Below are 24127 nucleotides of genomic sequence, written 5' to 3' on the forward strand. Positions count from 1 at the left end.
TATTTCTTAATGTCTCTTTTTACTCTCCATCCATGAAATGATCATAAGGTTTTTCTTCAGTGTTAGAACACAGGCTGAATTCACCAGGGTTTACAACATGCTGAAATAAGGCCTATGTAAGAACTGGTCAATTAATTATTTCTTAGTTTTCTTAGTGAAAGTATGCAGACTTTCACTAGAAAGTGAAGAATATTTTAGTCTCTCTACAGCCAGTCTGCTGTGAGTGCTGTAGGACTGTGGCCCAAGTATTGTGTATTTATTTATTTATGATGCTTTCAGTTAACCAGCTGCTGTTTTCAACCACTGTGGGATTCCTGTTTGACTCCTTTTCTTGTTGTTTTATTAATTGGTCAGAAATATTGCTCAATTTTTAAGCCTTCTGAATTAATGTTACATAATAACAGTGAAACAAGTAATCTGTGAAAAAAGTAAGGCAAATATTACACACAGAAATGGCAGAATCGGTCGACCCCAGTCTAAGTCAGTTGATCTCGTTTTTATGATTTTTGGTGAGTGTGTTTCTTCCAGTGAAGGTTCAGATCCTCAATCACATATAAATACATGGATAATAGGAGATTTCACACCTTGCACATGGTCTGTGGTGCTCCAGATTTAAAGAAAACAACCAATCAGACCCTGAGACCACAGTTTTACCTGGAATGTTTTGCATTCTGCCTCCTTTCCAGCCCAGCCTGGATGTGTTGGGAATCCTTGGACCTGTGGGAGGCCCAAGGCTGAGTGAGCAGCCCCTGCTTGCAGGGGTGGCCCAGGAGAAGGGAGGAGCCTGGTTCTGGAATATTTGCACTTTCTGGGGTGGTTTGGCTGAAACAACTGTCTCTTCAGTTGCAGTTCTGTTTCTTCACACAATAAAGTCAAGTGTTTTTTTAAATAAAGAGAGTGCTGTTTATTTCTCTCCGTTTTCAGGGTAATGTCTTACTTGGGACTAAGATATGGAAAACAGCGATGTGGTGAATTCTGTACAAGAACCCCCTTTGTGCTCTGCAGACTCTGATGGCAGAAACACCCACAGCTCTGTCTGCAACTTCAATTCTAACAGGTAATGTGCTGAAGCAACCACTAACAAATACTTTCATTATTTTGGTTCTGCTTAGTTAGCATGCCTTCACAGTAATATTGGTGTTAAGGTGAAATTTTTATTTCAACATGATGAGAGTCCTAAATTGAATGTATAATTCTGGCAGTCTGGCATACGTAGGGTATTGTTTGGGCCACTGTGTTGCACACCTGACACAATAAATAATTGAGCTGTTTTCTTTGTGTTTCTCTAGAAGTCCTTCATCCAATCCCAGTGGAGTTTCTGGTTACTCAGGGAATGCCAGGTCCTCATTAAAGCCTGGTTCTGTTGAGCTGCTTGCCTCCTTTATGCAAGATATCCAGAACATTGGACATGCTAACTCAGAAATTGTGAGGAACTGTGAGGTATTTGATATTAAATTTTATTTTTTTTAAGTGGTATTAATGTGTTTGCTTTGCATTTTGGAAGACAAATCTGATGATACAATTCAGCAGCAAGATCTGTGTTTATTCTTAATGACGGGAGAGATCCTTTACAATAAATGAACTAATCACATGGCTGGGTTTTATTGCAATTTTATCTCAGTGTTTTACAATAATTTGTCTTTATATCTTGGTGTTTTATAATATAATAATATTATATTAATAATATATATTATAATATGGTATGGATCTGAACATTTTTTCCCAAAGTTACAATAAAGGTAGCAAGTTTTTGAATTGAAAAATCTAAACCATTAAAACTGTTTCACATCAAACTGGTCTGAAATTATCCTGGATATTAAAGGGTTTTTTTCCTAAAAAGGGTTCTGTTTGCTTGACTTATTTATATAATCCATGTGTAAAGATGTGTAGGTGATTAGTTTGTTTCCAGATTTAAACCAATGCAAAAATAATGATGTGGTTTCAATGAACTAATTCTCCCAAACACTTTTTTGAACGTTTTTTGTCCTTTTGTATTTTACATTTTATCAGTGTATTTGGTTATCATAAGGAGCATCAGTTTTGCACACCATGGGCTTGTTCTTGCAGATTTTTGAGCTCCCTGGCTGGGATCCATCCAAGTGTGTGTTGACAGATGCTTAATTTGGGCTCTCTTTAACACCTCCAGGAACAGAATATTGATGTCTGTGTCCCGTGTCCTGTGCTTCAAGCACCAGGCTCCATAAACATTAGCATAAAATAGTTTTTAAACATCAGATTTTGCCATGTTTCATGCTGGAATGCTGTGTATTTGATATTTTTAAAAAATTATCTCTTAGTTTCCATGACATAATTATGCATCCTGGCCTTTAGCTGGATTGCTGAGGGGAGGATTATCTTACTGAAGTGGATGGACAGAATGGTGTTTAATTCTCAGTTTTAGAATTGCCTGTAATTAATGGAACTGGAATCAACCTTTCCAGAATCTGACTGTTCTTTGCTGGCAGCTGTTCCTACTTTTAGTTTCCAGTGATTGGCATGGTGGGGGCTGAATATGCTGTGGGGTGGGCAACCATAGTGCTGCTACTCAATTTTGGATTATGCCAACACCCAGGGGTAGGCTTGCAAAGCTATTTGTAGCCAGAGAAAAAGGTAAGAGTTGCAATATTTCTGTGCTTTAATTATTTCACTTTCTCATTTAATAGACAAGGTGGATACAGCTACTGAGACTGGTAGAAAAACAATGCCAGGAACAAATAAATGCCCAGCAAGAGCAGTTCCACCATCAAATCCAAGTAAGTAATGACTGTTCATGGAGCTAGATAAAGCTGAATGATTTTTCCTCCCTCCAAAACAATGCAGAGAGGCAGTTAATGGAAGTGGATGACTGGAGTGCTGTTTAAAGGGAGCATATTTGAGACAGCCTTGCTTAATTAACAAAGCAACTGTTAGGAACCATTTCAGGAGTGATTTGTGGATTATTTGTTTTCAATTATTTTGTTTTCACAAACACTTGGTTCAGAATGCTCACCTGATAATGTGATTTTGTAGGTACAAGGTTTTTATGAACTGTTAGACTGTATAATTTCTAATTTTGAGACAATATAGCTTTCTTTTCATTAAAAAAATGTTATACAACTTATCACACCCTCATCCAGAGAGTGTATAGCTCAGGAAAACCATCACTGTAATAGCTGAACACCTATCTCACCTTCACTTGAACAGTTTCCTTTCTAAGAATGAAAAACAACCCATGTGAAGGTTCATATTTTTGCTGAACCCTATTTATCCATTAGAACAGAAGCAATGTATATGTATATATAACAGACAGTAAATACTATAAATATATAATGCTTAATATCTTCATCCTTTTGGTTGCTGTTTTTCCCTTCCCTTTCCTGATGCCCTCCACACTAGTAGTAATCAGCAGTTCCTGAACTGAATTACCAAGAGGTACTGTCCTTTTATCCTATCTTCTGTTTCTTCTGCCTCACCTTTCCCCCCCTCCCTCCCATCTTGTTATTTTCCTGTTTCCTTACCCTTGTTTTTCCTTCCTCTTACTGTAGTGGTTTGATTCACTTGTTGCTGATCATAGTCTTTACTAATCCATTGTGTTGGCTGTGCTGGTTTTTGTCTTTTTTTAATAGGAAAGGCTACCTCTGGAAGAGCTGAGTGTCAGCAGGGCTTTCTCACTGCATGGGGTGCCACACTAAATACAAAATCAGCAGCTAGAACTGAGCTATTTTATGCATTAAATAAAATAAATGGGGCTATTCCAAACTTAAAATGGTGTGCCAGTGACCTAGGGAAAACACTGAAACACAGGCAGCTCAACACATTCTAGTGAGAGTAATAAAAAGACACAAAAATAATAATAATGTGCTTTTTGTGGTAGAAAAGCAAGGTGCTGGATCAGCACTGACATGACCCTGAGATAAGGTTTGCTCCATGCTGGGTTTCAAGCCCAAGTGTATAAAAATCTCCATCCATGTGAGAACAGGGATAAAAGAGCCTTGAGTTCCTTTTGGAATCAGTGGGGGCAGCCCTTGGCTTATGTGGTCTGTACAAAAAAGATAACTGTGCCAGGGACAAGCTGGATCATCCCAAGATCAGACTTTATCAAAGAGATTTTAAAACCAACGTTACAATCCCAAAACTGTTGAAAGTACATCTTATTTTTCCCTTTTTTTCATCTCTTGCAGTCGTTTTTGACTATGCTAAAAGAGGTAAAAATGCAATTTAATTGGAATAGGAGCCTTTCACTTTTCCTGCACAGGGTATTAGTGACAAAGATTAAATGTCAGCAGTGAATCTGATCTTCTCTCCCCCCACTCCAGTTCTGTTCTTTCCCTTCTTTTCTCCCTTCCCTACCTTCCTGGCAGTTGGATCACAGAATTGAAATATAAATGATTGCTGCAGTCATGATTGAAATCATTAGCAGAACACAAAGCTTTGTAGTGGAAGAAACTTCATCCCAAGTTTTTTGTTTGTTATTTTTGGCAGAGAAAGGCTGAACTGAAATTCAGTTGTTTGTTCTATTGCAAGTTAATAAAAAATCTGAGGCTTGAGCCTGACTAGCATTACATGTAGGTTCCTCTGAAATTAAGTATTCTTTTTTATTTCTTACTTTGAGAGAACAAATCATTTTTGTTCAATTTGTTCTCTCCAGTTGCTATTCACATGTGAGTAATGTACTGTAGTTCTGTGAAAAAACACGAGTTCCATGTTCTTAAAATTATTGCAAGTTTTTTCCTTCTTCCTTTCCTGAGGGAATTAGTTTGAAATATATTCTTGAAAACAATTCTATGCTCTGTCCTGTCATGTGCAAGAGTTGTGTGCTCCTGCAGTTCAGTAATCTCAATTGAACTCTGCAGAAGTGCTGGCCACAGGCACAAATGTGAAATCTCTTCACAGCCCTTGGCAAAAGCATTAATTATTTCTCAGGGCTGTTTTGGTATTTCCAGAGCACAGCTGTAAAACTTAGAACTTCAAAAAATTACTGACCTAATATACTGAAATAATTCTTGTAGACTAAAGAGCAAGTGACCTGTTAAATGTAGTGATGCAGTTTTGGGTTTGCTCCACTCATCAGCCACCAAAACAATCAAAAGGTAGAACTTTGTACCATATGAACCTAACAGCATCATATCCAAATTGGGTGTTTTAAAGTTGAGTTTTATGCAATAATCTTGCAGAGGTACATTATTCCTATTCTCATGATAGAGTAATGGTTAATACTTCCATCAAAGCATCCTTGCAGTCTTTAAAAATGTGTATCCAAGTGAAAAAGTGTTTCAGACCTAAATTTAGCCCAACACCTGGATAGTTTGTATTTCTTTAGCTGGTTGGTAGGTAATTGTAGTTCTGAAGGCAATTAGTGAATACATTCATGCATGTTTTTTACATGAATAAATGACTACTGAGCCTCGTAATTCACTGCATGGAATTCAGGATTGTTCCCATGGACATTTTACTGTTATTTTTACTGTTTTATTTATATTTACTGTTATGCACAGTATGTATTTATCTACTTTATGCATGAGATGTCTGCACATGAAAACTTGGAGTTATATGGAATAAATACTCTAAATCTCCCGCTAATAACATGAATGGAAGATGCATCTAAACAGGGATGTGACTTCTGGCAGGATCTGATGGGAATTGTGCCTTTTCCCCCCCGTGCAGCTGATTCAGGATGAGATAAAGCAGCTGGTGAGGTTGCAGAGCAGCACCTGGGCCGGGAGCTGGGCTGTGCCCTCCCTGCCGGGCCCCATGGGGATGTGCTCGGAGGCGGTGGAGGAGCGGGAGAGCCTGGGGAGCCGGCTGGGATCCGGAGAGGGGGAAACCCCGGCCGAGGCCTCGGCGCTGCAGCGGCAATGCGCGGGCAGAGAGGGCTCCGTGAACAGCGGCTACGGCTCCCTGTCCGCGGCGGAGCTGAGCCCTGCCCCGCCCGGCCCCTGCTCGGCCCAGCCTCCCCCCGGGCCAGGGCTGCACGGGGGCGGCCTTCAGAGCAAAGGAGAACTTCCAGCAAAAAACACAGAGGAGAATCGTTCATCAGGAAGGAGGGATAGTTTGGTTTTTCCTGCTGGGTTGGAGCATAAAGGTGATGAAGATCATCAATGTGGGAAAAAAGCCAGGTAAGTGATAAACTTTCTAAATGTGGTAATTTATTATAGACAATCCCCATTCAGTAAAAGCTGGTGGTCATTGGGGGTATGTCTGAGTTGAATGGAAGCTCTGGGTGTTCTGCTTCTTGATAGATAAATATATTTATTTAGCCTGATGTTTCTGAGTCATACAGGTCTGCATCTCCAGTGTTTAGCTGTTGTAGATACATTTTAAGGTATTTCCCCTAAATATATGTGTGTGTTTCTTACCATCTAGTAAATCTTTAACATCATGGGCACAAAAGTTGAAACAAACCCAACCAAAAAAAGTAACTGCAGATGAAGCATGTGTGAACTCTATGCAAGAAAATGAGAGAGTGAAGAGATTACCACTTGAGAATGTAAGTATCTTTTTATTTCATTATGTTTTTCTAATGCTATTCTTGTAACTGGTATTTTTTCAGAATTACAGCATGTTCTCATTCAGCATATACTTTCATATTTTAAGCATTTTGAGTTCCCATTCATATTTAAAGTTTATGTGGGCAAAGTTTACTTCTTGGATCATTCCATACTTAGGCACAGAGCTATTTTGGTTTATTTTATTCATTACCTAATTTTTGTCTTAACACCTCCCCGAGTGGCACGTGTTCCCTCCTTGTAGAGATAATGGCCACACTCTCAGCTGAGGCTTCAGGTCATGGTAATTTATTGTGCCCTGTAACTTTTGAGGGATCTTTGATTTCACCTGGTGATGCCTCTTCTGGCACACAGGATTCTGTGTGTGTTAAGGCATTAACCACTTTGCTCAGGACAAAGACACAGGCACATGTCTTAGGAAATAACAGTTTAATGATGTGGCTTAGCTTAGTTCCACTTTTGGCTATGATTACCCTCAATATAAATTCTGTAGGTTTGGATCATGCTGTATAATTGTATTTAATCTCTTTGCTTAAAGAGACTAATAACATTTACATTCAATTTTAAACATACCTTTATTTTGGTTTTTTTTCTCTTACCTTGTGTTTTTTCCTTCTGAATTTGTTTTTCCATTGTAATTTTAGACAAACCTTACTGATGCTGCTTTGCCACCATACACTTTTTACCTCAATCAACCCAAGGAAAGTCCAAATTCCGTAGTGTCAGAAGCTTCAGGTATAGTTAATTTCTTGTATTTAAATTCCCTTTCTTTTAAATTCTCATTTTTAAAACTCTTACTGGAATGCATCTCCAATAACTTCAGGGAGGTGAGAAGGATTTAAGCACTGACAGGCTTTGCTATAGCATTAATTCTGCTTCTTGCTCCTGTTTTCAAACTGATGGCAGCTCCTGTGTATTGCTGCTGGCAGATGTAGGACATGCAGCAGTTGGGATGTTTTTCCAAATTTTCAGCATTTCAAAGCTGAACCTTGTGTTTAAAACTGTTTCATAATGGAATTCCTGTTAATATCATGGTAGGGTATGAAACATTAGCATCAATGGTGTGGTAATTACAGGAGTTCTTGGTAATAGAGGCAGAATTCCTTTAAGCCAAGGGCGTGATTCTATAATTGTGTAAATAGACAAGAACAGAATGATGCAGTGTGTAACCTGGTGATTCTTTAATTTGGGGGGAGGGTTGCTTTTTTTGTGTTTTGGTAAGGCTTGGCTTTGTTGTTTTGGGGGTGTATGTGAGGGGGGGTTGGTGGTGGATTTAAATGGGTTTGGGGGTTGTGGTTTTGGGGATTTTTTATCAAAGCCAGACAACTAATTCACATATTTTGATCATAACAGGGTGGATTCATTTCAGTAACAAACAGGGGCACAGAGATGCAGCCCTGCAAACTGTGTATAATTGTTGCTTCTTCACAAGCCACTGAGAGAGGGACACATTTAAGAGATTGGAGTGGGATTGAGGCTGTGTCTGTTCCTCTTGTGCCATCCCTCTTAGTCCTGGTAGTTTGTCTTTGCATGCTGCACAAAGTGAAGAGTTTGTAAAATCAGGTGGCTGCCTAGGATTGTTCCTTGGGTGGTGCCAGTTTTAAGTGCTATACTGGAATCATTAGAAATGTAAGTTCATGGTAAATGAGGATTTGCCCCTTGAACACCAGATCTATGTGTTTTAACTGATTTATAGCTTTTGTCCCTGGTGCTGTATGATGTGAGACTGATTATGTTGCCTGTGCTTTGCATTGAGATTTTTCTAACTCCTGGCCTGGTAACAAATGCTCTAATGACATCCTTGAGCAGTAAATGCAAATAACTAATGTACCATTCTTGTTACTGACCAAATAACCTTTTACTAATGGATTTTGGATTCCTGTTCTATAGCTGCCAGCTTGAGATCTGTAGAATTAATTTTCTTCTGGTATTTTTTTTCATCAGGACTTTCATACTGGAAGTTAGATGAAAAGGAGATGTATCACACTTTACCAGAGAATTTCAGAAGTGAGTTGCCTGATACTTTTGTGGAGAAAACATCACCAGTTCAGGTAAACTTTGTGCATGTTTAAAAGTTATTATGTAGTTGCTTTTTGTCTTTGCTGTTTGCCTGTGATGCAGAGAACTCTTTTGTTATCTCAGTCTTTCATATCCTGGCTCTTCATTATTCCTGCACCCCACTAACCTCCCTTGAAATTTACTGACCTTTTGTCTGTCAAAAGGAGCTGTGTATAGGAGATGAGAAGTGACTAATTAGTATGTTAAAGGTGTATGTGCCTTGTTAAAAACCATTTTTTAGCTTGAATGAAGCTGTGTGTTCTGAGCTGCTTTATTAGCTAAACCCACCCCAGAACTTGCTTATCTTTGTTGGGGGTGGAGGATTATGTTCAGAAAAAGTAACGTAGCAATTTTGCCTGTTGAAGTTGTCTTCTGCTGATGAAAGGAAGTTGTCATCACTGAAGGATATTTATCATAAAAGACAAATGGAAAACAAGCAGCTGCCAGACCAGAGTTTTATGCCTTCTTCCCAGCCAAGTCACCCACCAGAGGTAACATCAATTTCTTTACTTCACGGATCAGTTGAGGATGTGTTGGGCTGGTTTCACACGGCTTGGCCCCTGCTGCCACCTCCAGTGTTGTGCTGGAACAGCAATTTGAGCAGCTTGGGAAAGGATCCAGCTTGGAGGAACCTCTAAGAACAGCCTGAGCAGAGAAGAACCTTTGCTGCACAACCTTGAGGATGCCGCAGGGACGGATCTGCTGCTGCTGGGGCTGCAGCTGCTGAGCTGCACCTGGAACTGCAGTGCCAGGGTTTGTTCCACCCATGGAACAGAACAGGCACAGCTTGTGGAAATGATTCTTTCTCATATCTGTTTTTAATATAGCTCTCAGTCCTGTACATAACCCAGGGATGGTGGCTGCTGTGTGACTGTACTGTTTAGGTAATTGATGAAGTGTTTTTGTAATCCTGCAAGGTTATTGTTTCAACACACAGGCAGATATCATAGTCTTTCAGGTTGCATAACTGAAATTTCAGAGGTTTTCTACAAGGCTACAGATGTTGGATATGTCCTTTATTAATGGAAACTTAGAAGCTCAAGTTGCAATTAGTGGGAATGTGTATTGTCATTTCAGTGTTGCAGAACTGACATTTTATTTGTCGCTTCCAAATGATTGTAATACTATTCAATATAATACCTGCAGTATGTTATATGGTTTACTAATGCCTTGAGATAAATTTTGTTCTTGTAAATGGAGTTAAATCACAATTTTTTTAGCATTGTAACTTATTTCCTAGATCTTGACGTTGGACCCAACCCTGCATATGAAGCCAGGCCAGCAGAACCAGGGACTCAGTTTTTTCAGGACTCCTGCAGACTCTGCTCCCTTTTCTCCAGACTCTATGGCAGAGCCCGGATTTCCAAGTCATTGTGACACAGACTCTTTTTCACAGACAAGTCATTCATCTCAGCTGGATGATTCTCCAACACACCCTGCCAGCATCAGAGCTGTGCACTTGGACCTGTGGAGAAATCACCCATTCCAGAGTGAAAACAGGGCCAGCTCTCCCTTCCCAGTGGCTCACAGGGATGCTGACAATGACCATTCTGTCAACACTGAGGAGGAAGAAACACTGACTCTAACTCCATCTTCTCTTGCTCAGTGTGCTGACAGCAGTTTGCCAGATTACAGCCTTTCAGTGGCATCTCTTGAAGATCCTGTGGTAATGTCAAAGTAAGTAATTTTTTCTTTTTTAAAGTCAAAAGTTTGGTGCTTTCATGAAAGGAATGAAACAATAGTAGTGAGCCAAACAAAATATGTGAGTTCTCTTGGTTGTGTCTCTTTATACATAAAAATATATCCTTCCCTCATAGGCTTTGTGAGGGAGTTCATTTAGGCAGAGAATTTAAAATTTCTAGGAGGGGAGTTATTTTCCTCTATAGAATCAAATGCAGAGAAGCACAGAATTTACTGTGCTTAGGAAAAATAAATATCCTCCATTCACTGCTGAAGCTCTGATGATTTACACATGGACAAGCAGACAGGGCATATATTCCATGTATGAGGGCTTGTAAAAAGTAAAGCTTTATATTGTGTTTGTAAATAATAATAATAATCATCATCATCATCTCTATTGATGTGGTATATAATAATAATATTTATCTCTATTAATGTGAAGACTTCTCTGCCTTAGATGACAAAGCTGTCTTTGCTTTAGGTTGAATGCAAATAGAGTTTTGTAAGAGACATTTAGATGCTGAGTTCATTATGTCCAAATCAATCCAGAATCTACAAATTAATCCACATGGTCATGTGGATGGCTGGAATTTTCTAAAATTCTTATATTGAAAATAGGATTAGGCAGAGCCTGAGGGAAAAGCACGCCCGACACATCGCTGATCTACGAGCTTACTATGACTCTGAGATCCAGAGCTTGAAACAGCAGCTGGAGTCCAGCCACAGAACTGCTGCATCTGAGGAGCTGAAGAAAATCAATCAGAGCCTTGCTGACAGGTACTGTTTGTCCTTCTTGTCTTTCTCTTTACATGGTGCTCTGTATATTTTAAAGACTGAGTATCCTTGTTTGGAATGTCTCGAACAGTTTATGTCCCTCTTCAGTTCTGAAGATTTCATGCATCTATGATACTAACATTTCCCTGTTAAATATAAATTTTGCATTATTTAATGCAGTTGCTAAGCTGTGGCTGTCCCATCCCTGGTTAAGGGGTTGGACAGGGCCCTGAGCTGCCTCATCGTGTGGAAGATGTCCCTGCTCTTGGCAGGGGGGTTGGAACTGGATGAGCTTTAAGGTCCCTTCCAACTTGAACTATTCCATGTTTCTGTGGAGATCAGTTCACTGTTGTTGGATAGTAAATGTGGTGTTTGGACCTCAGTTCTTGTTTGACCTGTTTTTTCCTGGAGCCAGTGCAAGCTTTCCTCAGGAATGGCTGGCAGGCAGAGGTACTCTGAGCAATTTGTAATGGAAGTACTTGTGTTGGGAAGATTCTGCTCTCCTGTCATGCTGGTGAACATCATCCTCCTGTACCTTCCATGTCACAAGCACAGGTGACACAGGAGCAGTCCTGAGTTCATTAGTGCCTTTACCCTGGAGTCTGTGTGCCCCAGCTGTGCATTCCATTATCTGCAGCTTGAGTGTTTGCTGTACAGAGAATACTGATGTGATTTCTGTATAATTATTGCCAGTTAAAACACATACTGCACATTTAGACAGCTGAAGTACTGCACAAAATTTGTATGTTCCCAGTTTTCTTCTCACCCCAGTCCACCACAGCCCTTCTGAGCAGAGACACTGCTGGGGCTGAAAAATGTGGGAGGAGATCACAGACTGGGCACCAAAATTTGTGGGGATGCTTGAGGAAGGAAAAAAGGCTATAAAATGTAGGTTTATTATTTAAAAATTTCAAGAGCTTGGTGTAATCTCTATGTTCTAAGCAGGTGTGACCAGTTAGATTCAGCTCTGAATGAAGCAAGTGCTCACATAAAAGCCCTTGAAAATAAGAATAATCAACTAGAAAAGCAAGTGGTAAGTATATGTCCTTAAATCAAGTTGCTTTTTAAGTAAAAGGGTAAAAGAATGAACTTTTTAATTAATAAGTTGATCAGTGTTTCCATACTTATCTCTTTTTATTTTTAACGTTTCAACCTTTCCCTTAATATAAAACATCAGCCCACATGTTACATAGTGACTTTCCTACCTGAGTTTCTTAGGATTCCCTGCCTGAATCATCATCACTGTTGCTCATGAACTTTTTTCCAGATTAGCAGGGACCAAAGTCTAAGAGTGAGATACTGTGATGTGTTTATCCCATTCCTCTTTAAATTTTCTTAATTTATTTATTTTGTTTTAATTACTTTCTTACTAGAGTGATAAAAAAAATCTCACTTCTGCTGGGGCAAAAATACTCTCTTTAGGTATATGTGCAGTTTTTTCTAGCTGGGCCAGACCTGTTTGCTTGTGCATGAATTAATGCATAGCTGCATTAATTATTAGTCTAATTAATTAATTATTAGTCAATTAATTATTATTAGTCAAAAACCAGGACACTTTGTCATGACAGTTGTGTCGTCAGAGTTAGACACCTGCAGAGCCTAATTCCACCTTCTTTAGGCATTTTGCTGTGCTGGGAAGCAAGTCAGTTGGATGGATTGGAGGCCTCACATCTAGATATGTAAAATCCTATAAAAGAAATACATTTTGGGTGGGTTTAATCTTCATTTTCATTCTTTCCAAGTCAAAGAAACGAGGAAATATCTTGTTCAGTTCACGTACACCTGTGTCCTTTTTCTCTGTGCGGGTGATTTTAAGATAATTCTTTGAAATAAAAGTAATCTTAGAAATAATTAATCTGCCAGGGAATAAGCATGTTTCAAACACTCTGAAGGATGTTTTCTGTCCTACAGGCAGATTGGAGGGAGCGTTTCTATGCCCTCAGTGACAACTCCAAGGCCCTGCAGGAGCGGCTGGAGGAGATGCGCACGAGCCACAAGGAGAAGGACAACACCATCAGCCGCCTGCAGTCCCGCCTCAGGGAGCTGGAGGAGGCTTTTGAGAAGGCTTACAAGTTATCTGACAATAAAAACACAAGACTGCAGGAAGAAAACAAAATGTTTCAAAATGTGAGTAAGAAAATGGACTTTGGTGTTGGCAAGGAGACGACAGCAAGTCCCAGGTGTGAAAAATACTCTTGAGTTTACAGCTGGGAAGTCTTAAAGCACAACAAGAAAACAGAAATTCCTCAGCTGACTCCTTACTAGGCTGGGTGTTGGAGGGCACTGTGGACCTAAAAGATATTTAAAAACAATTATTTAAGGCAGCAAGTGTATACTTGATAAGCTTACATTTGCAATAGTCTGTCAGGAATTTTATTACTCTAGGTTGAAGATACTACATGAAATTTTAGAAAGGAATTTTTCCTCTCTTAAGCTTGTTGGAGATGTACTAAACTTTTCATACTTCATCCCAGCTTGCTAAAATTGTTCATTGTGTATGATTTTAGTCTGAATCTAAGGAATTGCTCTCTGATTCTTTGGGAAGATCTTTATGGAATGTTTAAGTGGACTGGCAAAATGGGTATTAGCTGGAAAAGCTACTTCATACTTTTTTACAATTGAAATTTTAAAAGACAAATTCACTTTTAAAGTCTCTGAGGAATCTTACTGGTTCATTCATTCAGTTTCTTAAGAGACAAATAATTTTGAAATTAGAAATACATTCTATAAGTGGCTCTGTCTCCTCTTGTCCTGTCTATAACTTTTTGTTCCAATTGGAAGATGATAAGAAGAACTTAACAAATACTATTAAAGTACATTTTGTATCCCCTGTAGTGCTTCTGCATGTGTTAGCCAAGCTGTTGAGATGATTTTACAGCAGCCAACAAAACTGTTAATTGACTGTGGTCTCACTGTGGGTTGGTGTTCTTTTGTTTTGTTTTAGCTTTTAGGAGAATACGAATCCCTTGGAAAAGAACATGAAAGAGTAAAGGTAGGCACACAGTGGATAATTAAAAACCCATACATGCAAACTTTGTGATAATGTTCCATGGAATTAGCTGAATTAACTTAAATACTTTGAAAAAGCTCAAACAGAAAGATCCATATTTATCTTTACTGATAACTTTCTTCTTCAGAGTCCTGGAGGGAAAAGGAAGGAAACTGCAATTTGTTATTTTCCAGTCGTAGCAAAAATACTGCAAAGTCAAAGCTGACGAAATTTAATGGACCCTTTGAACTTGGAAGGTGTAATTGATGTGTTGTTTCCAAGACTGATGTGAAATTACTTGGGTTTTATTTAATGCACTTCTGTAGTTTCTGGACTTTTTACATTTTTCTTTGTGTCCTCGTAGGATACGTTAAATACAACTGAAAACAAATTGCTTGATGCAAACACAGAGATTTCTGATTTGAAAAGGTAACTGTGAAACTTATTATTGTTTTAACAATATGAAATACAGACTGTGGCCTAAATGTCTACTCCCAGAGTGTGAGGGCTGCAGATCTTTCAAGTTTAATCACATTTTATGAAGCATTTCATGTTGCTTCATGCTACTGGTACAAACTAAAAATCTCATTAATTTAGAATATGCATTTTTTTCTACTTCTCTGCTTCCTCAGCAGTTTTGTCTGGTCCTGTCTTTCTGGCCAGATTACCTGATTTATTTAACTTCAAATTCAAATACATATTTATATCCATATTTAGATAGAGATGCATAGACAGAAATGCAGCAGTTGCTCTTGTTCTCCTGCTTCATACAGAATACCTGAATAAAAATGAGCAAAACCCTTAAGAAATGTGATGTTTCTTTTATGCCATTTAAGTCATCTCCTAATGCATCTTTTTAAGGACAATTTTAAAACTTGAAGCTCAGCTTAAGCAGGTGGAACATGAAAATGCACTGAAACTTCGCCATATAAGTGAAAATCGTTTAAGAACCACTTGTGCCAAGTAAGTGAACATTAAGACATGAAAACAATGTGTTTTAGAATAGCTTTTAACATGTTTTGGCTAAAAATGGATCAAGATGAGGTCAGTCCATGGGCTGAACTGGATTAAACACATGTGATGTAATCCAGAGATTGGATGTGCCAAGAAATTATTAAACCCAACTGAAACTCTGCTAATGTATCTCTGCCTTGGCCAGCTGTCCCTGCTCTTCACAAAGGAGTGTTTGCTAGGTCTGAACTGCTCAGCTGAATTCCCAACTCCACAAAGATCTTGGGAATTCCATCTGATAGTCTAGTTAGGCATTGGAGGTTTTCCTTGTGTGTCAGTGGTTTGAAAGGCTGATTCCTGCTCAGTGTGGTTCTAAATGGAATTCGTACAGGTAACCTGAGAGTAGAGGGGAATTTCAGTCAGAATGATGAACACTGTGCTTTGAATTGGGATTTATGTTAAAGAATTCAAGTTGATCTGTGCTCTGCTTTTGTTTGTTTGAGGTTTTTTTATAAAGTTTTAAAGGCCTGAAGAGCTTTGTCCCCCTCTGGTTTTTGTTACTCAGTTCTGGCCTGGTCAGTGTCTCTCCCATTTCAGCATTGATGCTGTGGAGCCCAAAATGACGATTAATGTGATTTGGGGATGTCCATTTGGATGTGTGGAACAGGAGTATCTTGGGGAGATTTGAATTTTGATGATTATGAAGACAGAAATAATTTATGTATTAATATATTAAAGGGACGGATTTCTGTTTAGAGCTCTTTTAATATTTATGAACCAGACCTCTCAACAATAAACAGAAAAAAGGAAGGCCTGGACATGGCAGCCCATGTTCATCAGGGAGGGGGGGATGTAAGAGCCAATATGGATTTAGAAGTTAATCTGTCCCTAACTGATCCCACAGGCTCAAGGAAAGCCTCATTCCAATTGAATGCCCAGCAGGAAAGATTTACAGAACAGTGCCTATAGTTCATAGATTGTGTAAACAAGATCCTTTTTCCTCATTATCTGCTTTCCTGTGTATAGAAACCACATTTTTCTTTTGCTATCTCAAGATAATGATCTACTAATTGATACTTATTAGTTGATATTTATCCCTCTCGGGTCATCAATGCTGGCTTTTTCTTGGTTTTTTTTTTTTTTCTTTTTTCTTTTTCTGATAATTGTTGTCCAAAGGAAAGCTGGGATCAGATGCTCTGAACTACTGCAGTAATCACCACCAAATGTTTTCATTTAATTAGTTGAGATCTACTTGCAGCCCAAACCTGGGTCTGAGTAAGCAGCATTAAATTACACGACGATCTTTGTGGAGCTCTGCATTCTGAGCATATTGTGTAATTTAGACTGAAACCTCAACATATGGCTTTTTTTTTCCCCCAAATATTCTATTTTTACCTTACAAGCATGTTTTTAAAAGCAGTTACTTTTCCCACAGTATTTACAAGTTTATTGTATATTTGTTTCTGTTTACTGGAATAAATCACAGGTTTTTCTTAAAAAACAAAACAGAAACAAACATACCACACCCCCAACTCTACCTCTAAACTCCAAAGCCTTTAATAAATTTGAAGCTTTTTATTTCCACAGCAAGTTGGGAACTCCTGATGTCAGCAGGAGAAAGTGGTTGATACCAGGAGCTGAATATTCCATTTTCACCGGGCAGCCTTTGGAGGGCCAGGAGAGCCCCAAAGACAACAGGCTGGAAGAAACCTATATTCCTTCTAGGTGAGTTGATTTCCTGAACTAAACTAAAATCTGAATTAAATTTCTCCATGTTTTTCGTTTATTCTGTTCATGTTTGGGTATGTGAAATAAAATAAAAAATTTGTTGGTTTTTTTTTCCCATTCCACCACTTCACATTATTCAAGGCACCATTCTCCTCCTGAGAAAGACTCCTCACAGGAAGACTCTTCAACCAACACAATAGGAAAGAAAGAAAATGAGATGTCAGAAGCACCAATTATAAAAGCCTTTAAAGAACTTGAAGAAGGAAAAATTCTTAAAGATTGGGGTACACAGACAGAAAAAGAAGATGCACCAGCTAGTAACTCTTATTTTTATATTCCTGAACATGTCTTAACTGGCTTTTCTCTGTTTGCATGTCTTTTGGCTTTGGTATTCTCAGCATTCAAATCCACCAGGATTCAGTGGTGGGATAAAAAAGGTTTTGGCATGCAAAACTTGTGGGGTTCTCCTAAGAAAATTCCAAGTTAGATATCTTAGTGATTTGTTTAGAATAGGGGGAATGCAGAGGTTGTTGTTAGGTCTCAAGCTGAAGACTAGTTAATGTGTCCTTTTCTACGAATATCTCAGTATTTATAAACAGTTAATGGAGTCCTAACAAAGCTCTGGCTGCTGTAAATCCATTCCAGTTTCCATGGTGTTTATGGGAATGGAATTGAGGAACTGGGACTGCCCTGAGCTGTAACAATGCTGATTTAGAGAAAACGCTGAGTCTTTCTTAAAATCTTGTATTCTGGGCCTCAGGCAGGTCCTTCAGCCTTTCCCAGAAGATGCTTTTGTCCTGATTTCCACTGTTAAACAGTGTTACTCAGCAAAATTTCTCCCTCACGCACTCCTTTTTTATGAGTTAAATGAAACATGAATTTCATGTTCTGAGTAGGAAGAGAGACTTGAGCAGAACAGCACAAATGATGTGAGGGATAAAAGCTCAGTTCAGGGGAATATTTGTGAATTCTTGTGTTGAAAAAGATTGATTAACATAAAAACTTTTTTTCTTTTAATTAGAACCATCAACTCGACGTCAGACTGTGGGGTTTGTTGAACCTTCTTTGGTTGCAAACAGATCTCCAGAGAAAGGGAGAGACCAGCACAGACCCAAACGGTTCAGCTCCCCCTCTGGCCAGAGGTCATCGTCCCTTCCTCCTGCCAACAGGAAATCCAACACTCCCAGTCAGTGCCTTGCTCAGCTTTGCTTTGTGCTACTCAAAAAGCAGAATCAAATCATGAAAGGCTGCTCTAGAAGAGGGAAAAATAGGGACAGGGTTTCTGCATTGTTCTGGCAGTCTGAAAAAAGTCATGTCTGTAATCACAGAATATGTGAGAGTTCTAAGTTTATTTTCGTTTTTGCATGTTGTGATGCACTTCTCATCTAATGTAGATAAACATGTAGACAGCTTTGAAGAGCACTCTTTAAGCTGCAAGCACATGAGTGGGAGGTACTGCACTGGGGAGTTTGAGGTACATAAACATACTTTGTCTTTTGCAGCAAGAAGAGAGATAATGTTGGCACCAGTGTCTGTGACATACAGCCCAAAACGATCTCCAAAGGAAAACCTCTCTCCTGGATTTAGCCATTTGCTCAGCAGAAATGAAAACACAGTGACAAGGTATGAGTCTGGTGAATACAGTTGTATTCTGATCATTTTTAGAGCAGCAGGATGTTTATCCAGGCTTAATGCTACTGTTTCTTGTTCATTAAATGTCCTCAAAAATGAGTTGTGAAGATTTCTGAATATAAAGTTAAGTTGTGCTTTTTAAAATCTGGCAAGGAAAATGTAGAATGATTGAACAGGATTTAGAAGACTTAGTCGTCTTCTTCTAAAAAAAATTGTTTATTCAACCAAAAGGTGAAAAAGTAGAAAAGAATGTATTGCTTGATACATGACTTCTAACAAGTAATTGCTGTGTGCTTCCTGCTCTGTAGGTTTGATATACTTCTAGATGACCTGGAAACTGGTGCTACTTCTACTTTACAGCACAATAATCCAAGGAAAAGGCTCCAGTTTCAGTCACTAGATGATGTAGAAGGTAATCTGTCAATGTGGAGGGAAACTGTTCTTTATTTTTGTACCACAATTCTTTCCACAGTGGTAGTAGCTGCTTAACTAGAAAGCTGACTCTTTACTCTGTGAAGCCCAACTTTTCAAAATCCTCTAAATCTTGCCTTATTCCTGTAGACAGAGAAATCCTGTTCATACAGTATTTTATTTTTATGTATATGTGTGTGTGCACAAACACAGTAGAACAAGAAAAATAATTAAATTGAGAAAGAAGGGCAATACATTTCCCTGTGCTTAACTCAGTTATCCAATGCATATCTTGGTGTGGTCTATATTAAGATGTACACACTGAGTCATACTAATAAAATCCTATTACTAAACTTTGCATTATGGACAGCAAAGAGTAACTAAGAAAACCAGTTGTTTCAGATTTTTTGAAATGATTGATCTTTGCTCACTTGTGTGATCCTTGTCACCATGTTCTGCTTTTTGGTTTTATCCGTGCTCTTATTTAGACTGGTGTTTGCATGACAACCAGTCAGCTTGGTGGTATTCAGAAATATACCAGTAAAATAATTCCTAATTAGTACAACACAGGGATCTGGTTGTTAACCAAAAAATATGCTGTGTTTCAAAGATCCCTTGAAAGATGACCCATACAAATGTTTTGCATTCCTTTGGGAAGCTGTTCAAGGCAAGGACTGAGGCTTTGCTCTTCCCTCTCCTTGGTTCATGCACTGCCAAAACCACACTGCTCATGCTGCCATTTGTTTCTTTTTCTGTCCTGTGTAACAATTTCCCAGATAATTACAAAACAAATAAAAAGATCCCTGTTCTTTTGATAGGAAGGCAGCATTCAGGTGTCAGGCAGAGCTCCTGTACTGAATCTGTCAGTAATGGAATGAAGAAAGCAGCAGCAGCTTGGGAGGAGAGGAGCCAGAGACACGAGGCAGTGCAATCACCTTGTGAGGAAGACTTCAAGTACACAGCAAGGATTCCAACTCTGGCTGAAACAGAGAGGCTTTTTGATGAGCTGACTCACGAAAAGCAACAGGCAAAGATTATTTTTGTTTTCAAGTTGTGACAAATAGTAATTGTTCTGTGAGAGGTGAGGGATGGAGCCTTTTTTCCATGGAACATGTGGCTGAAATTCATCCACAACTTTAGTGTCACATCAGGAATGTGCCCTTGTCCTTGCCTGTCCCTAAATTCATTACAGGAGAGTCCCTGTAACAAACCCAGTGTGAGTGGGGGTTGGCACAGTATTATGGTGGTAAAGAACAAAACTCTCCATGTAGCTGTAATCCATACACCTCACCTCTCCTTCTGTAAGAGGACTTAGGAAGGCTCATATTGGCTCTTGAAACTAATTTACAGCTGAAGTGTTTTCTGTTATTAGATTGAGGCTGCACTCAGCCGAATCCCTTGTTCTGGTGGAAGAATGACCTTGCAAGCAAGACTAAATCAGGTGAAAAAGCTTCTCTGTATTACTGTTCTCTTCTGTTCTTCCACAGTTGAGAATACATAATGTAGAGGAAAGATCCTCTGGGTAGTGAGTGTGATTACTGTGGGAATTTTTATATTGGTTTTTATGTTAGGGTTTTTATATTGTTTAATATCTTCTATTTTTTTGTACACGGGATGCATTTTGCTAAATTACTGCAAGAATAGTCTGTTCTTGTGCTAAAACTGAGAGGGAGATAAAGGCAATGCATTAACAAAATGCAGTGACTATCAAATAGATCCCTGAAGCTGCAGAGAGGATGTTGTGCTGTAGGGGAAATGGAAAAGTTTAGTTTTTGTTTGGTTGGATATTGTCTCCTTAAAATTACAAAGTAAGAAGGTAAAAATAACTGGTTTAGGTGGAATACAGGGAAGTGCTTTCTGTGGAAAACTCTGCAGATTCTTTTAATAAAAACAAGTCTCAAAGATGTCTTATAGAGGTCTCTGCAAAGCCTTCAACATCAGCATTTCCTGAATTGTAATCTCGGGGTGTGTTATCAATTTATTAATTTGAAATTAAAAGTGCATTCCAGTAAATCAATATTGCCACTCATTACAGTGATCAGCTGTTTCCTAAATATGCCTGATATTCCTAAATATGCCTAATATTCCTAATTAGCAGCCTGTCCTAATTCTTGTCAGGTTTCTCTCATGGAGTTTTGTGTTAAAAAAGCCAAAAAATCCATAAAAATAACATGACAAGTTTGTGGGTCTGGCACTGGTTTTTGGGTGATAACAATGCACCTAAGGCCTCAAAAAAGATGCCAGGAATATAGGAATGATAGCAGTTTCCTAATTTTAGAAGGATCTTTGGATTTCATGATATATTATTAATGCTTTTTGTTTTTTCTTTTAACTCCTCCTTTTAGGAAGCCCTGGAAGAACGTTTGGAAAGAATTAACAGAGATTTGGGGTTAATACGAATGACTCTGAAAAGATTTCATGTTTTGAGAACCTCTGCAAATCTTTGACAGTTCTCTCTTGACTGCAAATATACTTTTTTTTTGCACTAATATATAACGATGCACTCAGTAAATGCAAATTGTTTTGTATTTTTATAAACCCTGAAAAGTAGTTTTGCAACCATGTTACCCTTTACAAACAGCAATATTTTGTACTTCAAACAGCCACCTCTATTTTAAACGTATTTTGTTACACCTGAGAAATCAATGTTTATCCTGTATTGTAATATTTTTAGAAATATTAATTATTTTTAAATAGTGATATTCAATTTATAATAAGAAACTAAAAGGCAGCTTGTTTTCAGAAAAAAATGGTAGTGTTACCCTTTTGCACTTGGTTTTCCTCCACCATTTTATAAATATTTATGGTGTGATGTAAATATTAGCCAAGAGGAGATTTTGGACTTTAATACAAAAAGCAACATGAGTTACCTGTGTTAAAGGGAACCACTGTTCTGTGGTAAATCCTTTTAATTTAAACCTTTACCATGGATGTTTCTCATTGGGATAGAACTGTGAGCAATACTTGCACTGTGGCTGGCTGGGGCAGGAAAATCCTTCTCTGATGGATGTGAAGCCTCCCAGCAGTCCCAGTGAGGGGTGTTCTGATACTGTGAGTGCCAGGATTCACCTGGCAGCAGCCTCCTGCCTCCCAGTGAACAACTCAGCTCCCGCTGCCACTCCAGGACTGGAACTCCTTCCCTGAAGTTACTGGTTCCCTGTGCCAGGCTGGGTTTTGTGCCAGTGTTCTGTTCGTGTGCATTTCATGTATTTGTGAACATAAATTAATTTTTCTTGGTGAAAAAAAATACATATTTGCCAGCTGACATATTGTTGCATTACTGTCCAACATTGATATTTTGGTTTGTATTTTAATATTAAATAAATGTTTAATTAGATTCTTTCCTCCTGCCCAAGTACAGTAATAGGCTCTGGGATATTACATCAGAGATAATGTAGGTTTTAATCATATTGTGTGTTTCAAATTCTGTCCTTGTTCAAGATGTTTGGCCACCAATGATGTGATTACAGGGCCAGAATAGCTGTCATAAAGGAAGCTTGAGAAGGTCTGATTCTAAAATTAGAGTGCTGTGGTTCAAGATATTTGATGAGGAATTGTCCAATCCATGCATGGTCTTTTCAGAAATTCTGTAGGTTTTGCAACCCTGTGGGTACTTCAGTGCAAGATCAGAGCTGGGGAGAAGACAAGGATGGGAGTTTCTTGTTTTCTCCTTTACTCTGAAATGCAGAAATTGGGTCTGAATGCTTGGAGAGGACTTGCTCCAATGTATTTCCAGTCTCCACAAAGAGATGTACAATTCTGATGGCATTCCATGTTCTCACTGGTAGTTTTTACTTAGAAGGGGTGGAGGGGGGAAAAATAATCTTTTCTTCCCTGTATAACTCTATTCAGCTGCAGTTTTCCTACTATTCTGTTATTAACAGGTACAATTTAAAGCATTCTTCAGAAATATCAGTCAGCCAGCAGGATTCTTCCAAGGAATCCATCACAGGAACAATTCACGAGTCCAGTAATGGTCTTGTTTTCTTTCATCAGTGCTACAGCAAAACCAAAGAATTTTCCTGACAGACAGTAGAGGCAAGTAGGTAAATGAGCTCAGCTCTTTCACTGCCTCTCCTTGTAACCTCCCTTCATCTCCACTCCATTCTCTCCAGCACTATTCATATTCATGGACTCTTTTTTATTACATCCAGAAAACTGAATTGTGAGTCAGAATTTATTTTTTAATCAAAAGTCCTCCTCCATCTGTCGGAGCTCTTTAGGCTATTTCTGTTCTATTATAACACTGAAGGGGGGGAAAAAGTGTTGCTTTGAGTAAACTTCTAGGCCAGCCTTCTGAGATACCTGTGTGACCTGTGCAGTGTGGTGCCTTTGCCTGATTCATCAGAGGGGCAGAGGCTCTGCAGTTCCAGATTAAATCAGTGGGAGGCCTGAATGCTCAGTGCTCCTGAAAATCAGACCCGAAGCACCAAAAACTGGGACACAGGGAGGTTCACTCCCTGCTGGCCCTGCCCTTTGCTGGACATTGTCCTTTTGTTTTTAATCCCCTTTCAACTTCCTCTCAACACCAGAAAATTGCCTTGTTCTCTCTTTGAGGACACATAAGGATTTCCAGATAACCAGAGAGGCTTTTGCTTCCTCTGTGGAGGACTTTAGTCATCTTCCTCTTGTGTTCTCACCTGACACCTCCCAGCTATGTTGGTGCTTATTGCCCTTCCAGATCTACAAGGTCCTGCCTGGAGCCCCAGGCTCTCCTCTGCCTCAGTTTGCCCTCGCAAGACACTCCCAAGCATACTTTTCTCTATGATAATAAACATTTCAACTCCTCCAGCTCTTGAAATTTAAGCTTTGGAAAATAAAATTTGTTTGTTCACATCTCTAGAAAGCAAATTTTAAAAAGTTGTAGCTTTGATAGGTTTAGGCTGTAGTGTGGACTACAACTTAGGCTGGCAATGCAGGGAGCAGTTACAAACAAACTGCGAGTACTTTGCAGAGAGGGGGAAAAAGGGCTGGGATGATGCATCCTGAATGAAAAACAACCGCAGGAAATTAACCAAGGTTTTAAAAGGCCACGGTAAATTTCGTCGCAGGGTCTTTTCCTGAGGTTTCTGCATAAAACGATCGCTGAACTTTATGTGATTTTTATTTTTCCCCTCTGAGCTTTGCAGAGAGTGAAGCTCGAGGAGTCACCAGCGCTGCTCTGGGGGCAGGTGAGGGCACAGCGCGGGCTGGGGCTCGGTGAGCGCCGCTACCTTCGCTGCGGGCACCGCTACCGGCAGCGAGCGGGGGAACGGAGGAAGGCGGTACCAGCCCGGGGATCCCCGCACCGTCCGCTCGCTCCTCCCCGGCTCTTTCTCCGCTCTTTCCCCGCTCCTCCCCGGCTCTTTCTCCGCTCTTTCCCCGCTCCTCCCCGGCTCTTTCTCCGCTCTTTCCCCGCTCCTCCCGCGCCTTCTCCTCA

The 24127-nt window shown here is 39.3% G+C and overlaps 1 protein-coding gene across 1 annotated transcript; it reads left to right on the plus strand.

Annotated features, from left to right (window-relative positions):
- Nucleotides 1-923: 923 nt before the first annotated feature.
- On the plus strand, nt 924-22045 carry MPHOSPH9 (M-phase phosphoprotein 9). The gene is made up of 23 exons (XM_031059514.1): nt 924-1057; nt 1290-1440; nt 2664-2753; nt 5644-6095; nt 6343-6466; nt 7130-7220; nt 8430-8536; nt 8909-9034; nt 9784-10220; nt 10842-11000; nt 11943-12030; nt 12909-13124; nt 13942-13989; nt 14351-14415; nt 14848-14949; nt 16525-16662; nt 16807-16982; nt 17687-17851; nt 18168-18288; nt 18606-18709; nt 19527-19735; nt 20081-20149; nt 21054-22045. Exons 1-23 carry the CDS (start codon nt 951-953, stop codon nt 21153-21155), a joined length of 3447 nt encoding a protein of 1148 aa, XP_030915374.1. The 5' UTR covers nt 924-950; the 3' UTR covers nt 21156-22045.
- Nucleotides 22046-24127: the final 2082 nt, after the last annotated feature.

Source organism: Geospiza fortis, unplaced genomic scaffold (assembly GCF_000277835.1).
Source record: "Geospiza fortis unplaced genomic scaffold, GeoFor_1.0 scaffold145, whole genome shotgun sequence".
Taxonomy (NCBI): Eukaryota; Metazoa; Chordata; class Aves; order Passeriformes; family Thraupidae; genus Geospiza; species Geospiza fortis.

What these genes read in the sequence shown, in the direction of transcription:
- MPHOSPH9 (XM_031059514.1), top strand. Translation starts at nt 951, where the DNA reads ATGGAAAACAGCGATGTGGTGAATTCTGTACAAGAACCCCCTTTGTGC. An exon ending in AGAAAACATCACCAGTTCAG is followed by an intron (nt 8,537 to 8,908) that starts GTAAACTTTGTG and finishes TGCCTGTTGAAG; the next exon opens with TTGTCTTCTGCTGATGAAAG. An exon ending in AAGAACATGAAAGAGTAAAG is followed by an intron (nt 13,990 to 14,350) that starts GTAGGCACACAG and finishes GTGTCCTCGTAG; the next exon opens with GATACGTTAAATACAACTGA.